The sequence below is a fragment of the Schistocerca gregaria genome, chromosome 7, assembly GCF_023897955.1.
Source record: "Schistocerca gregaria isolate iqSchGreg1 chromosome 7, iqSchGreg1.2, whole genome shotgun sequence".
NCBI classification, from domain to species: Eukaryota; Metazoa; Arthropoda; class Insecta; order Orthoptera; family Acrididae; genus Schistocerca; species Schistocerca gregaria.
In genome coordinates this window covers 188,252,670-188,267,792 of record NC_064926.1, presented here as the reverse complement: position 1 = coordinate 188,267,792, position 15,123 = coordinate 188,252,670, and the positions used below count along the sequence as shown (strand labels likewise).

The 15,123-nt window shown below is 39.3% G+C and overlaps 1 protein-coding gene across 43 annotated transcripts in view; it reads left to right on the top strand.

Moving 5' to 3' along the window:
* Window positions 1-15,123, top strand: part of LOC126282273 (protein polybromo-1) — a 279,039-nt gene that overhangs the window by 199,334 nt on the left and 64,582 nt on the right. For all 43 annotated transcript variants that reach the window (XR_007551357.1, XR_007551356.1, XM_049981915.1 and 40 more), the window contains exon 25: window positions 4,444-4,616. Coding sequence is in view for 41 of the 43 variants with exons in the window: in XM_049981915.1 (XP_049837872.1) it covers window positions 4,444-4,616 (173 nt within the window). In the remaining 2 variants the exon portion in view is untranslated. The remainder of the gene's footprint in view (window positions 1-4,443; window positions 4,617-15,123) is intronic.

Here is a 15,123-nt window from a genome sequence, read left to right as displayed (position 1 = left end):
TACCCTCCACGCTGCCCTCCAATACTACATTGCTGATCCCTTGATGCCTCAGAACATGTCCTACCAACCGATCCATTCTTCTGGTCACGTTGTGCCACAAACTTCTCTTCTCCCCAATCCTATTCAATACTTTCTCATTAGTTATGTGATCTACCCATCTAATCTTCAGCATTCTTCTGTAGCACCACATTTTGAAAGCTTCTATTCTCTTCTTGTCCGAACTATTTATCATCCATGTTTCACTTCCATACATGGCTACACTCCATACAAATACTTTCAGAAATGACTTCCTGACCCTTAAATCTATACTCGATGTTAACAAATTTCTCTTCTTCAGAAACGCATTCCTTGCCATTGCCAGTCTACATTTTGCTCCCCAAATAGCAAAACACCTTTACTACTTTAAGTGTCTCATTTCCTAATCTAATTCCTTCAACATCACCCGACTTAATTTGACTACATTCCATTACCCTCGTTTTGCTTTTGTTGATGTTCATTTTATATCCTCCTTTCAAGACACTATCCATTCCGTTCAACTGCTCTTCCAAGTCCTTTGCTGTCTCTGACAGAATTACGATATCATCGGCGAACCTCAAAGTTTTTATTTATTCTCCATGGATTTTAATACCTACTCCGAATTTTTCTTTTGTTTCCTTTACTGCTTGCTCAATATACAGATTGAATAACATCGGGGAGAGACTACAACCCTGTCTCACTCCCTTCCCAACCACTGCTTCCCTTTCATGTCCTTCAACTCTTATAATTGCCATCTGGTTTATGTACAAATTGTAAATAGCCTTTTGCTCCCTGTATTTTACCACTGCCACCTTCAGAATTTGAAAGAGAGTATTCCAGTCAACATTGTCAAAAGCTTTCTCTAAGTCTACAAATGCTAGAAACGTAGGTTTGCCCTTCCTTAATCTAGCTTCTAATATAAGTTGTAGGGTCAGTATTGCCTCACGTGTTTCAACATTTCTACGGAAGCCAAACTGATCTTCCCCGAGGTCGGCTTCTACTAGTTTTTCCATTCGTCTGTAAAGAATTCGTGTTAGTATTTTGCAGCTGTGACTTATTAAACTGATAGTTCGGTAATTTTCACATCTGTCAACACCTGCTTTCTTTGGGATTGGAATTATTATATTCTTCTTGAAGTCTGAGGGTATTTCGCCTGTCTCATACATCTTGCTCACCAGATGGTAGAGTTTTGTCAGGACTGGCTCTCCCGAGACCATCAGTAGTTCCAATGGAATGTTGTCTACTCCGGGGGCCTTGTTTCAACTCAGGTCTTTCAGTGCTCTGTCAAACTCTTCACGCAGTATCGTATCTCCCATTTCATCTTCATCTACATCCTCTTCCAATTCCATAATATTGTCCTAAAGTACATCGCCCTTGTATAGACCCTCTATATACTCCTTCCACCTTTCTGCTTCCTCTTCCTTGCGTAGAACTGGGTTTCCATCTGAGCTCTTGATGTTCATACAAGTGGTTCTCTTATCTCCAAAGGTCTCTGTAATTTTCCTGTAGGCAGTATCTATCTTACCCCTAGTGAGATAAGCCTCTACATCCTTACATTTGTCCTCTAGCCATCAGTGCTTAGCCATTTTGCACTTCCTGTCGATCTCATTTTTGAGGTGTCTGCATTCCTTTTTGCCTCCTTCATTTACTGCATTTTTATATTTTCTCCTTTCATCAATTATATTCAAAATTTCTTCTGTTACCCAAGGATTTCTACTAGCCCTTGTCTTTTTATCTACTTGATCATCTGCTGCCTTCACTACTTCATTCCTCAAAGCTACTCATTCTTCTTCTACTGTATTTCTTTCCCTTATTCCTGTCAATTGCTTCCTTACACTCCCCCTGAAACTCTGTACAACGTCTGGTTCTTTCAGTTTATCCATGTCCCATCTCCTTAAATTTCCACCTTTTTGCAGTTTCTTCAGTTTTAATCTACAGGTCATAACCAATAGATTGTGGTCAGAGTCCACACCTGCCCCTGGAAATGTCTTACAATTTAAAACCTGGTCCCTAAATCTCTGTCTTACCATTACTTAATCTATCTGATACCTTTTAGTATCTCCAGGCTTCTTCCATGTATACAGCCTTCTTTTTTGATTCTTGAACCAAGTATTAACTATGATTAAGTTGTGCTCTGTGCAAAATTCTACCAGGCAGCTTCCTCTTTCATTTCTTAGCCCCAATCCATATTCACCTACGATGTTTCCTTCTCTCCCTGATCCCACTTTCGAATTCCAGTCACCCATGACTATTAAATTTTCATCTCCCTTCCCTATCTGAATAATTTCTTTTATTTGATCATACATTTCTTCAATTTCTTCATCATCTGCAGAGCTAGTTGGCATATAAACTTGTACTACTGTAGTAGGTGCGGGCTTCTTATCTATCTTGGCCACAATAATGCGTTCACTATGCTGTTTGTAGTACCTTACCCGCATTCCTATTTTCCTATTCATTATTAAACCTACTCCTGCATTATCCCTATTTGATTTTGTGTTTATAACCCTACGAAACTAGTCAGACAACAGCAAACATGGAAGAATATACATATAATGTCATGTTTATATTCGTATTATTGTTATGCCTAATAGCGATACAGTCAGAAATGAAGCACGGCAATTGACTAGATTTTTAAATCTAAGGTGACTCTAATTTCTGTGCTGAATGTAATGTTCTAAAGAGGCGTCTACAAAGATTTTCAAACGGAGAAAAATTTTCGCATAACTCTCGTTCAGAACATCTTCTATCATACACATTCTATTATTTGGTTCTTGTTGATCATTATCAAAGAAAGCAGCGGTGTAAGTAACAACAAATAGCAGCCTCTTGCCATTGTTTCGCTAAACAAACGATTTCTCTCTCTCTCTCTCTCTCTCTCTCTCTCTCTCTCTCTCTCTCTCTCTCTCTCTCTCTCTCTCTCTCTTTCTTCCTTTCTTTTTTAAAAAAAAAATTGTATGCGGTGATAGGGCGCATAAAAGCGAGCCATGCCGCGAGCGGCGACGGGGCGTAAACACTTATTATCAGAATGCGACAAACAATGCATGACACAGTACATTAATGCATTTTCAGCTTAGAGTGATGTAAATACCTATAACAAAGAGAACGGCCCTTATCAGATCAAAGAAGAATAAGCAATTGATTCAAACCCGACGAAGAACATGAAAAAAGAAGGCTACCCGTATAAATACGGATGGAGCCCCTGACGCATAGCAATGGCTACCTGGTAAAGCTTAACTGCGAAGCTTACGACTCAAACCAAACTACTGTAGCTGTATCGTCATTCATTGGATTTAAATTGTCTCTCATATTACAATTGACCAACTTTGTTTCAGTTTTGAGGTGCGGTCTAAAACTTTTCTCTCCCCTTGAATTTCGAGTCTCAAATTTCAGGTGCGGCTTAGATTCGGGAAATTTTTTTTTCCGTGATTTTGAATCTCATTTTTCAGGTGTGGCTTAGATTCGAGTGCGTTTTAGATTCGAGTAAATATGGTATTAGACATGACCAAACTGACTGCTTACGTAGTTTTCCAACAATCGAGAGTGAAGTTATGTTTACATTGTGAGCTCTTTTCCTGACATACTGAGTTGCACTTTGATGAGTAAATATGTAATGTATGAAAGCGTGAATTGTTTTGTATAGAAGTAAATTTGATTTTGTGATTTGTGTTTCCTTGTGTTTTACTATCCCTCTTTTTTCCTTTTTTAAATAAAGTAGTCATTGGATGATGATTTGCTCAGAAATCAGAGCCATTAATGCTCTCGTTTGTGTGACCTGAGGCTGAAGTGTATTACTAAAATAAAAATTGCAAGATGGTCATGTATGTTCTCATAATGTAGTATGTACTACTCTGCGTAAATATTGTGGTATAAATTGCTGTTCTTTATTGTAAATTTTTCAACTTTTATTGTATTTTTTTTCATCCATCATTAGTTCACAGCAGAACAGCAACGTAGTTAAAACACAGTGTAGTTTCTGAAAACGGCAGTCACGTAAAGCTGATAAACACCATCTTTGATTTGGATATGCATTACTTTGTGGGATCACATATAAAATAACATATTATTGCGGGAAAGGTTTCAGCAAGGGTGGAACAAAGCTTTTGTGGTTAAGTTCGAGGTTCGGTGACCATTGACAAGATTGTCAATTGTGCTTTCCCCTCCCTATCGCAACATGCAGATAACATGACTTGGTTTCTTCATTATATTATGCCAATATAAAATGTCATCTCGTTGTTTGTAGTTTCTCGTCCTCTCTTCTTCTTATATATATATATAATAATCAAAAAAGGTTGGTGGTGGTGGGATAAAAAACAGGTCACATTTTGTGATCAGTTTTATATTTTAATTGATTTGTGCAACATGATAATTTTCCCAGGAGTTTTGTCTTCATAATATGTATTTTTGCTAATAATAACTGAATTGTTGCAGGTCGCCCAACAGAGATACCAGAACAAGATGTGTACGTCTGTGAATCTGTATATGATGAATCTCGCCGCCAGATTAAAAAATTACCTAGAGAAGGACTTAAAAAATATGCTCATAGTAATGCTGTAATAGAAGATGAAATATACTTCTTCCGTAGGCTCATCAATCCTCCAAAGGTGTGCCATCTAAATTTTTTCCCTTGCATGTTGTGTTTATACAGTCAGTATGCATTGCTGTTGCATCTGTTTTTCTTTTGGGAGTATTAACTTGTTTACTTAACTTTTTATTTAACATTTGCATCAGCTTATTACCATACAAAGAATTATGTTCCAATTTTTATTGGTAGTATTTAAAATTATCTTTGTGTAATGAGAGCATTTTAAATTAAGCAAACAGAGGCTAAATCTGTGCGTTGCAGTTCAGACCTTTCTGGCAATCTGAGCAAAATCTGTAAGATACCTGTCATTTGCACACAGATGTGAAGTGAAGCGACACAAGCTAGTGATAAAACTTTTACCTGAAATTAACAAGCTACACAAAGTTTAAATTCAATTAAAACCCTGTGTCACTTCATTTATCAAACTTTGTTGACTCAAATACTTAACAAGCGACACTTTAAGTGTGGATGTAAATGAAGGATGACAGAAAAGCATCTAGATGTTTCATCATCCAGCAGAAAGAGGAGATGATGGGAGAAAATAAAAAAGAGAAGTTATTTATTGTCTTCAGTCAAGGGAACAGGCAGAGAAAAAAATCACTTGTGAGAGGGCAATAAGTGACACACACACACCACACACACACACACACACACACACACACACACACACACACGTTCTGTGGCATCTGACTAACAGCAGTGAGGGGAGAGGAAAGATGTGCAGCAGTTGGAAGATGATAAGATGTACATGAAAAGGCATTTTAGAAGGAAAAGCAAGCGGATTTTTTTGGGCGGTGGGGGGCTGTCAGCATAGGGGAGATACTGTCTTTCTCCTTGGCTGTCTGTAAAATAAAAGTGGTTGATGCTTAATGGGGATCACCTCATGGAGCTCAGTTCTAGCTGGCTAAACTTTAATTTTGTGAAATTAGGTTTCCCAAACCGTGCACTGGTGGCACTGTTAGTTCTTTATAACTGTAAGCTTCTGTATTATACACTGCTGAAACAGTCTTTATTGGACGATATCTCGGGCGTATGGTGCAACCTAGTTTCCCTGTTTAATGAGGTGTGCCCAGGTAAGCAGAGCTATGTCCAAAGTCAATGTGTATAACCCTAGCTGCACACGAGTCACATATGAAACCTACAAAAACACTCCTACCAGTTTGGGTGGGCTGTAGGGCAGTACTAACACACAACTTACTGAGAGAATTCTTCCTGGGACACACAACAAAAGATGCTGCTAGGTAATGGTAACTGAATGTGCATATACTGCTAGAATATGTTTCGAACTGTCGAGAGAGATGAATTAGAAAAGTTGTCACGTTTCTGTATTCAGAAAGCTTTTTATGACACAGTGATGTTGATGAAATGCCTCCAGTATTGGGGACTGCTAGTGGAAAATGCTACTTTCATGTCAAACAACACTGCTGTAGATTGCCCAGTTGTGACAGAATTGCACTTAAGATATTTCATCTAGGTCTGTAGTGCCTGTGCAGTTAACAAGTGAAATACAGTAAGTGTGGAAGGCTGATGGAGTGACTGGTGATGCATGCTAATGTCATGGAAAGTCTTGTGGTGATCCACAAAAGATATCTACAATTGTGAGCTTTAATACATCTGTTTCTCCTGACTGTGTTGAAGCAGGATTTATCTGCTTCAAAAGGCTAGCACAACATAAAATGTAAGCGTCATGAAACTAGCATAAATTTTGGCAAAGACGTCCATGTAAGTGGTACTGCACTTACATCTCTGTCTTCTTTTATTACACGTGGTGACAGCAGCCTGACTGAAGTTGACTTTGTTCGACGTACGAGAAGGAGAAAAATACCCAGTAAGCTAAAGTGGTTAAGCAAACACCATACAGTGAAGCGAAGAAGAAGACTGCCTTCATAACATCTTTTGAAACAACAGAGAAAAATCAGGTGCAAAAACTTAGTATGCCCATAAGAAATGGGAAAAGTATTGAAAAATAAAATTATGTGATTCCAAATGCACTTTTAGATGTGCAATAGTTACAAAACACACCTAGGCAAAGACAGATCTACTATTGAATCTTCCTGGCAAATTAAAACTGTGTGGGACACATGCTCAAACTCGGAACCTTTGCCTTCTGCGGGCAAGTGCTGTACCATCTGAGCAGTCAGGTCATGGTTCATGATCTGTCCTCACAATTTCACTTCTGCCGATACCTTATCTCCTATCTTGCAAAGGTCTGGACTTCAAGGCTCGGTCCGACACACAGTTTTAATCTGCCAAGACATTTCGTATCACTGTACACTCCACTGCAGAGTGAAGGTTTCATTCTGGAAACATCCCCCAGGTTTTGGCTAAGCCACCAAGTGAGGTGGTGCAGTGGTTTGCCCACTGGACACGAATTTGGAAGGATGACAGTTCAAACCCAGGTTCGGCCATCCAAATATAGGTTTTCCATGTTTTTCCTAAATCACTCCAGGCAAATACCAGGATGGTTTCTTTGAAAGGGCAGAGCCAATTTCCTTCTCCATCTTTGACACAGTCTGAGCTTGTGCTCCAATTTCTACCTATCTCGATTGGGACTTTAAACCCAGTCGTCCTTCCTATTTCTAAGCCATGCAGTATCCTTCCTTCCAGGAGTGCTAGTCCCATATGTTTCACAGGAGGACTTCTTCGAAGTGTTGAAAGTGAGAATTTCCTTTTGGAGATCGACTAGTGTTCCACAGTAGGTAAATTTCCATTTTCGTCACCACAGTACAAACAGGGGGGGGGGGGGGGGGGGGGGGGGGGGAGTTAATGAAATAAAAGACTGAATTAAGTTTGTTCGATGACACTTTACAGACGCTGTAGATTATGAAGTGTGTGTGTGTGTGTGTGTGTGTGTGTGTGTGTGTGTGTGTGTGTGTGTGTGTGTGTGTGTGTGTGTGTGTGTAACCACTGGGCCCCTCCCCCAATCCACTATCCTACTTAGGCTCCCAACCTTGGCAGAAGGATAAATGGTAAGACAGACAAACCTCGCCTAAAAAAAGGCTCTCTTACTGCAATTGTAATATCAACAGATTCAGGGAAGCTCCTAGGGCAAGGAAAATTGTTATATCGTCACTGTAAGAATGATGATACCGGGAAAGAGGCAAAAGAGGGGTGGTTATTTTTGTAGATAACACCTACCACTGCTGCTTGTATCTCATCACTGGCAACTGCACATTATAGCACTGCTAATGTGCCATTCCTCTGTCTTAAACATGCAGTATCCTACTTAGTGGTAAGTTACTTACAACTTCCATTTAAATGACCTCTTCCCACTGTGCATCCATCTGTGAGCCTATCCTTGGAAAGCAGGCCATTAGGATAGTGATCCAAGAGAGCAAGCTGATTGCTGTACAGGCAAGGGTGTGAGTCAGTTGTGCAACTGTGTGACTGTTTAAATACCAACTGATGACAGAAAGCCTTTGCAGCATTTCAGGTAATGAGAGCCCAAGCTTGACATACAGTCAAGGAGAGCCAAAAGTGGCCATTTTGAATGTTTCTGGTCTTTATCAACCATTTCAATTATTCCATAGAAGCATGGGAAGCCACCAAGATGATTCCCAGAAGTGGCTGGTCACCTGTAGCGGCCATGCTAAGGCAAAGAAACCTGCAGTCAAGATCTGGGGATTAAGCCCCAACAGTAGCAGAGTGCATTGCAATAGCTGCCACCTTTGCCAGCCAGAATCCAGCAGTCCAATGCGAGGAGGGTTGAACTTCAGGTCCAGCACTTCAGAGTCATATTGCTGTCCCTTCTACATATGAGAGCTGGTATTGACATTGTCAGAGATTGTACGATCAGAGATTGTACGAAGTTGTCCAAGGCTTGTATGCTGCACTCAGTCAAGACTACATCCAAGATAGCATTCTGTGGCACTTGCAAACAGAATGAAAGAAAATCCTCCTAGAATATTTTAGTTCTGTATGACAAAGTGGACAATTTCCAAGCTCATGACAGTAGGCAATTTTGATATCTCTCATTAACATAGGAAAGGACCTAATGTACTCCAGTAGTTACACAAGTTTTGTTTTAACAAGCTGTATCGGATAAATCCTGGAGCAAATTGTTAATCATTGCTTGCTCTGGACACAAGAGACAAGGCAGCTCTTTCAGCTACTCCCAGTGTGGGTTCGGGAGGTTCTGATTCACTGACGACACTCTTACCCTTCTAGAGGGGACTATACAACACTTAACTAAGTAGACAAAACTGTATAGGAATAGATATGTTAGCTCCAGAAGTGGGGCTTCTGTGGTCATCTGTATTCATTAAATCATTCTTATCGCAAAACTTGGTACCAAATTGGTGAAGTTATATCTGAAAGTTTTGAGCAGTTGAATGTGTCCTTCAAGGAAGTGTATTAAGTGTTACCCTCCTTATAATAGCTATAACTAGTACACAGTCCATAGTAAGGAGTGGGAGTGGGAGTGCTCTTTCTTGGGTTTCCAGTCTCCTTGTTCCTCTGACTCTTCAACAGAACACATCTCTTGTAATTCACAGTTATAAAGTGTTAGAAGAGAGTGCTGCAGAGCTGCTTCAAAGCTGTGTGAGTGTGTGTGTGTGTGTGTGTGTGTGTGTGTGTGTGTGTGTGTGTGTGTGTCAGAGAGAGAGAGAGAGAGAGAGAGAGAGAGAGAGAGAGAGAGAGAGAGAGAGAGAGATTCTGTGGACATCAGTATTTTAATTATTTAATCCATAACTGTCATACGTTTACCTCCGGGACCTTGTATGTGAGGCCTCGTCTATGTTATGGGTGCACTGTGTTTGGTTCAGCTAAATCAACTTATTAAGATTGTTGATGCCCTCTGTAGTAAGAGGATCATACTATAATAGTCAGTGGAAGAAGAACCCCAACAGTTGACAGCACTGTTGCCAGATTTCAGCTGTGAGGGGCAAACAGTAGCAGGCATGAGTAATAGTCGTCTATAGAGCTGCAACAACAGTGAAGAGTTGTTATAGAGACGTATACAAAATCACGTTATGTGACTGTTATAGGTATATGCACAAAGTGGCCATGCCAAGTCCTCTGCAACTGTCAGGGATCTTCTTTATTTTCTTTTTCTGACCCAGAGCGGCTCACAGGACTATCCCTATACCTAGATACCTAGTCATCATGCTGTGACTGGAGAGCCACAACTTACCATCTGGCTGCAAGTCCTCATAGTGTGTCAGGTGTAAGAGATGCTTGCTGTTCCAATTTTATTAACATAGCAAACCCTTGCTTGCTGTATTATGGGATAAATTGTCCATGATCAACAAGGCTATTTGGAATCTGTGTAAATCAGGGCCTAGTGGTGCTTCATATGTGATACATGCCAACACAGTTGCCTGTTGGACATAACGATTACTGGAGAGACACAAAGTTCTTCTAGTGCATATCACTTCAGTGCAGTGCAGATTTCCATAGATTGTAATTTGACTTGCAGTATGTGCTTGTTTGCTGCTGCTGCTGCTGCTGCTGCTGCTGCTGCTGCTGCTGCCGCCGCCGCAGCCACCACCACCACCTGCCACCAGTGTCATTGCTTACTTCATTTTGGAGCATTCAGTCCTGTACTTGTTATACCCTACTTCCTACATCTTTGCAGAAGTTTCCTCGTGCCCTGGCTAAAGCCCAAGCAGTTATTGCTTTTGAATAACAGCACTTTGTGGTCAGTTCACTCAGTTTTGTAGCTGTAGATGACATTTCAGTTAATAGAGTAGTGAATAATGTTATTGACCAAGCGAAGTGGCGCAGTGGGTAGACACTGGACTCGCATTCGGGAGGATGACGGTTCAACCCGCGTCCGGCCATCCTGATTTAGGTTTTCCGTGGTTTCCCTAAATCGCTCCCGGCAAATGCCGGGATGGTTCCTTTCAAAGGGCACGGCCGACTTCCTTCCCCATCCTTCGCTAATCTGATGAGACCGATTACCTCGCTGTCTGGTCTCCTTCTTCAAAACAAACAACCAACCAACCAATAATGTTATTGACAGTTTGCTTGAAATATACGTTTTACTGCCCATAGCACATATGTGCAGTAAGAGGATGACACAGGAGCACTTTTTCATATTGCAAACAATTTTCTAATTTGAACTGAAAATGATAGAGCTCTGTAACTTTCACAGAGTAGAGTCTGTTCACACAGATACTTCTGTCCCCTCCATTTTTCAGTCAGGTGGTTTTCTTAAAGATTTGGGGGAAAGAAGCACCATGTTGTACCACAGTTCTAGCAAAATAGTGCCAAAGGATGTCAAATCATGGACTACAGCTATGTGTTGACATACACAACTGATCTTCCACCTGGGCTCGAAATCAGTACTCCCTTCTTTATATTTGACAAGCTAAGATCACATTACGATTTGAGACTATCTTCTTTCTTCAGTATTTCTGGTTTTTCAACATTTACCATTTTTCTGCATGCTACCATTCTGTTTAGCAGCCCATGCTGTTTCCTTCATTTCCATTCCTTAGTATGCTTCTAAGTTTAACATATTTTTCTAAAGAGATTTCTTTCTATTTTTATAAAACTTACTTTGCAGCTAGTTTTAGCCATTAGTTATTAGCCATTTTCAAGTCATGCATGATAAAGTAAGAAGATATCATATATGCATAATTGGCTTGCTTTCAGTCTCACGCCATTGTCTTCAGTGTTTCCCCTTGTATATTTTCATAATATGCAGACTTAACATTGGTGAGCAATACTATTTTGTTACTTGTGTCTGATACGCACACACTGTCGAACTAACATCTGTTAAAAAAACAACTTTTTTCACACATAGTTTGATGTTATGTATGTCAGGCATTAACTGTAAAGTACTTGTTACACAGTTGCACTTGAGTGAATGATGTGCTGGGTGCATGAGGTGTTCCAACATTGTTATGTTAGCACCTACACTGAAACTTTGTATATGTACCACAGTGGCAGAGGATTGAAGGCATGCTTATAATCTATATATGACATGACTTGATAAGTACTACTCGAAAATGCTTTACCTCCAAAATTAGTTTTGAAGGCAATACTCTTTCTAGTTATTTGGCTGGATAGTGGCCACACTTGCGTCTTTTGTTCTGTAGTGAAAGTAATCTTTTTCCTGCTTTCACATAGAAAGTAATAATTCTCTCCCGTTGTTCCTCAGTTAGCTTGTCGTCGTCGTTTCCTTCCGCCCAAAGACTGGTTTCCCACTGCTCTTTGTGCTAGTCTATAGTCTGCAATCCTCTTCATCTCTTTATAGCTCCTGGAAGTAACACCAGTCTGAACTTGCTTATCGTAGTCAAACTGTGGTCTCCCTCCACAGTTTTAACACCCACACAAAACCCCATTACCAAGCTGAACCTTACTTGATGCCTCAGGATGTGTCGTTATCAGTTGGTCCTTTCTTTTAGTCAGTTGTTCCATGAATATTTTTTTCTTCACAACTCAGTTGATTACCTCTTAAGTACTTACTGAATCTACCTATCTAATCTTCAGCATTCATCTTCATAGCTTCACGTTCTATAAGCTTATGTTCTCTTCTTATCTGTTGTGTGTATTGTCTATATGTCACTTGTGTATATTGCTGCAACCAAGACAAATAATTTCAGAAAAACTTACTAACACTTAAACTGATATTTGAATCAGTAAATCTCTCTTTTTCAGAAATGCATTTCTTGCTCATGCCATCGTAACTGCTGTAACACGGTATATTTACTGGAGCTCAAAAATTGTTCTTAGCAATATTTATTAACATTTTTCCAATATACATCAATAATCCCACAATGTTATTTGCTTTTTCTTCAAACATCCGTTGTTGTTTTTGTTGGTCTTGCCAACTTTATAAAACTTAAATGTTCAGTTCAAATTTATATCACTGTGCTCACACTACTCCCCAACCAGTAACAAATTTATGAATTAATACACATGGTGAAGACAGCTCCATACAAAACATCAATGTGACATTAAAACAAAACAATTATAAAGCATATTGGAAAAAAAGAGAGAGATATGAAAACATAGAGTTCAAATATTATGAATGTGATAAAGATACAACAGAATTACAAAAACCTTTTTATTTTGTCTGATGTGATCATTCATAAATTCTCCACAGAAATAACTTGCTCCAAGAATCAATTTGGAAACCTTATAGTCCTTCCTGACTTCAATACTCAGATATTTGGCAGTGGTCCCACTGGGGTATGTTGTAGTCAGATATCTGTGGAAAAGTTTGGAAGATGTTTTCCTGATTCCCTTTTTTCCTGCAACACATAGGCTAGTCTTATGTCTGCCCACTGATACATTTGTTGTTTAAATTTCCTCTCAATAATGAAATATTTTTCATGGCTTGCTGTGACAGGGAAAGGACTATCGTATGTAGGTTCTAATGTTTCTTTTTTAAACCCTAACACATTGTATGTCTCATATTGCAGGTCTCGTGGGAAAAATACTAATGTGCTATTGTGGGTGTACTGGGTGTCGGACATAATATTTGCTTTTGCAAATCAGGTGCAAATGAATCGGGATCAATCTTCATAATTGGCTCTTCAAATAATTCTCCGTGAAGTCTTCTAGTCTTCCCATATACCATCTGTGCAGTGGAATAATTTGACCTCTCTCGACTGCAGTGCACAACCTCAATACAAGACTAATAGAGATTCTGTCCAGTTAGAAACGTTATGGGTTGTGATTGCAGACTTCAGAGTTCTGTGTGGTCACTCAACTGTGCCATTGCGTTGAAGATGATACAGCGTTGTATGTTGAATTTTCATTCCACAAGCTATGCCCAAATTATTCAGCAATTGCCATTAAAACTGTATTTCTTGGCCAGTGATTACCTATGATTGAATGCCAAATCTTACAATCAAGTGCTGGTAGAGGCCTTTCACTACTTTTTCGGCTATGATATCTTAGAGTGGTATGGCTTCCAACCAGGATGCAAAATGATCAGTAAAAGTTGGGCAGTAAATCATGTCATTAAGAGGAGGCAAAACTCTAATGAGGTCAATGTGTACAACACTGAAATGTTCATCAGGTTCTACAAATATTTTGAATTGCAATTTTTGTGGTGAATGATGTTGGATCTCTAGCAGCTAACACAGGATTTAGTCCACTGTCTCTCATCACTTTTTATGCTTGATCAAATAACTCCAATAGTTAGCAGTTCACTGTATTACTTATGCCAGGATGAGCTAAACCATGAAAATGGAGAAACATTTGATAACGAAAAGCTTGAGGGATGTAGGATCTGATATTCACACTTGGAGTGTCAGAGCATAGTGTTTATCCTGATAGAAATTGTTTCAAATGGCTCTGAGCACTATGGGACTTACATCTGTGGTCATCAGTCCCCTAGAAGTTAGAACTACTTAAACCTAACTAACCTAAGGACAGCACACAACACCCAGTCATATGATAGAGATTGATACGACTTGAAGTTTAAGGAGTCGATTCCTGTTTGGAATTGCTGCAGTTCCTGGTGTTGCTCAGCTGGCTCTTCCCAATTTCATCATAGTCCATCATTATTACTTCATCAGTTCTGGATTGGACATCCACAGCAATATTGTCGTGGTCACTAACATGACAAATATCAGTTGAAAATTGTGAAATGTACTGCAGTTGTCGTATCTGTCGAGGAGATGCCTTTCGTCACTTTGCTGAAAAGGAAATGTAAGTGGCTTATGATTATTGAAGATTATGTAGTCTCTTCTTTCCTGTAAATGCTTAAAGCTTTTTACAGAAAGGCAAATTCCCAACAGTTCTTGATCGTAGGTACTGTAAAAATCCTGTGATAGATGTGATTTCTGTGAAAAGAATGGAACTGGTCTCCTGTTTCCTTTTTCCAATTGTTGGAGTACAGAACCAACAGCATCATCTGATGCATCTGTGCATAGTGATGCATAGTTAGGAAAAGTCAAGCACAACATTTGCAATGTAATGTTTAAATTTCTAGAACATTTTTATTTGCTTCCTCAGTCCACTGAATTCGTGTTATCCTTCTATTTTGCTCCCTTAATACAGTCATGCAAAACAGTTTGAGATTGTGCCACAATTATAAGATAGTGGTGATCATAATTGACAAGACCAAGAAACATACAGAGCTCATGGAGTTAGTCAGGTAACTTTTACTCCATAATTGCTTGCACTTTCTATTTCATTTACTTCCAAGATTGATTTTTGGATGTTAAATTGAAGTCCGTAATTAGACAAGCACTCTAGAACCAGTTTGAGATCTGGTCACGTTCTTCAGTATCGAATAAAACGATTAAAATGTTGTCAAGGTAAGAAAAAAAACAAAATCCACTGCGAACATAAGCTCATCATTGAATCACTGGAATGTTGAAAGTGTATTCTGCAGACTGAAACTCATTACATTAAATTCATACAATCAAATAATGAGATTATAGCTGTGTTGTCCTTATCTTCTTCAGCAATGGGTATTTGATAATAAGCCTTAAACAGATCAATTTTAGAAATTGTTTTTGCCTTGCAGAATACAGTGAAAATTTCCTATTCCGGCTACAGGATAAAGGTCAGGAACTGTTTGCATTTAACCATCTGTAATCTCCACAGAGACGTATCAAGCC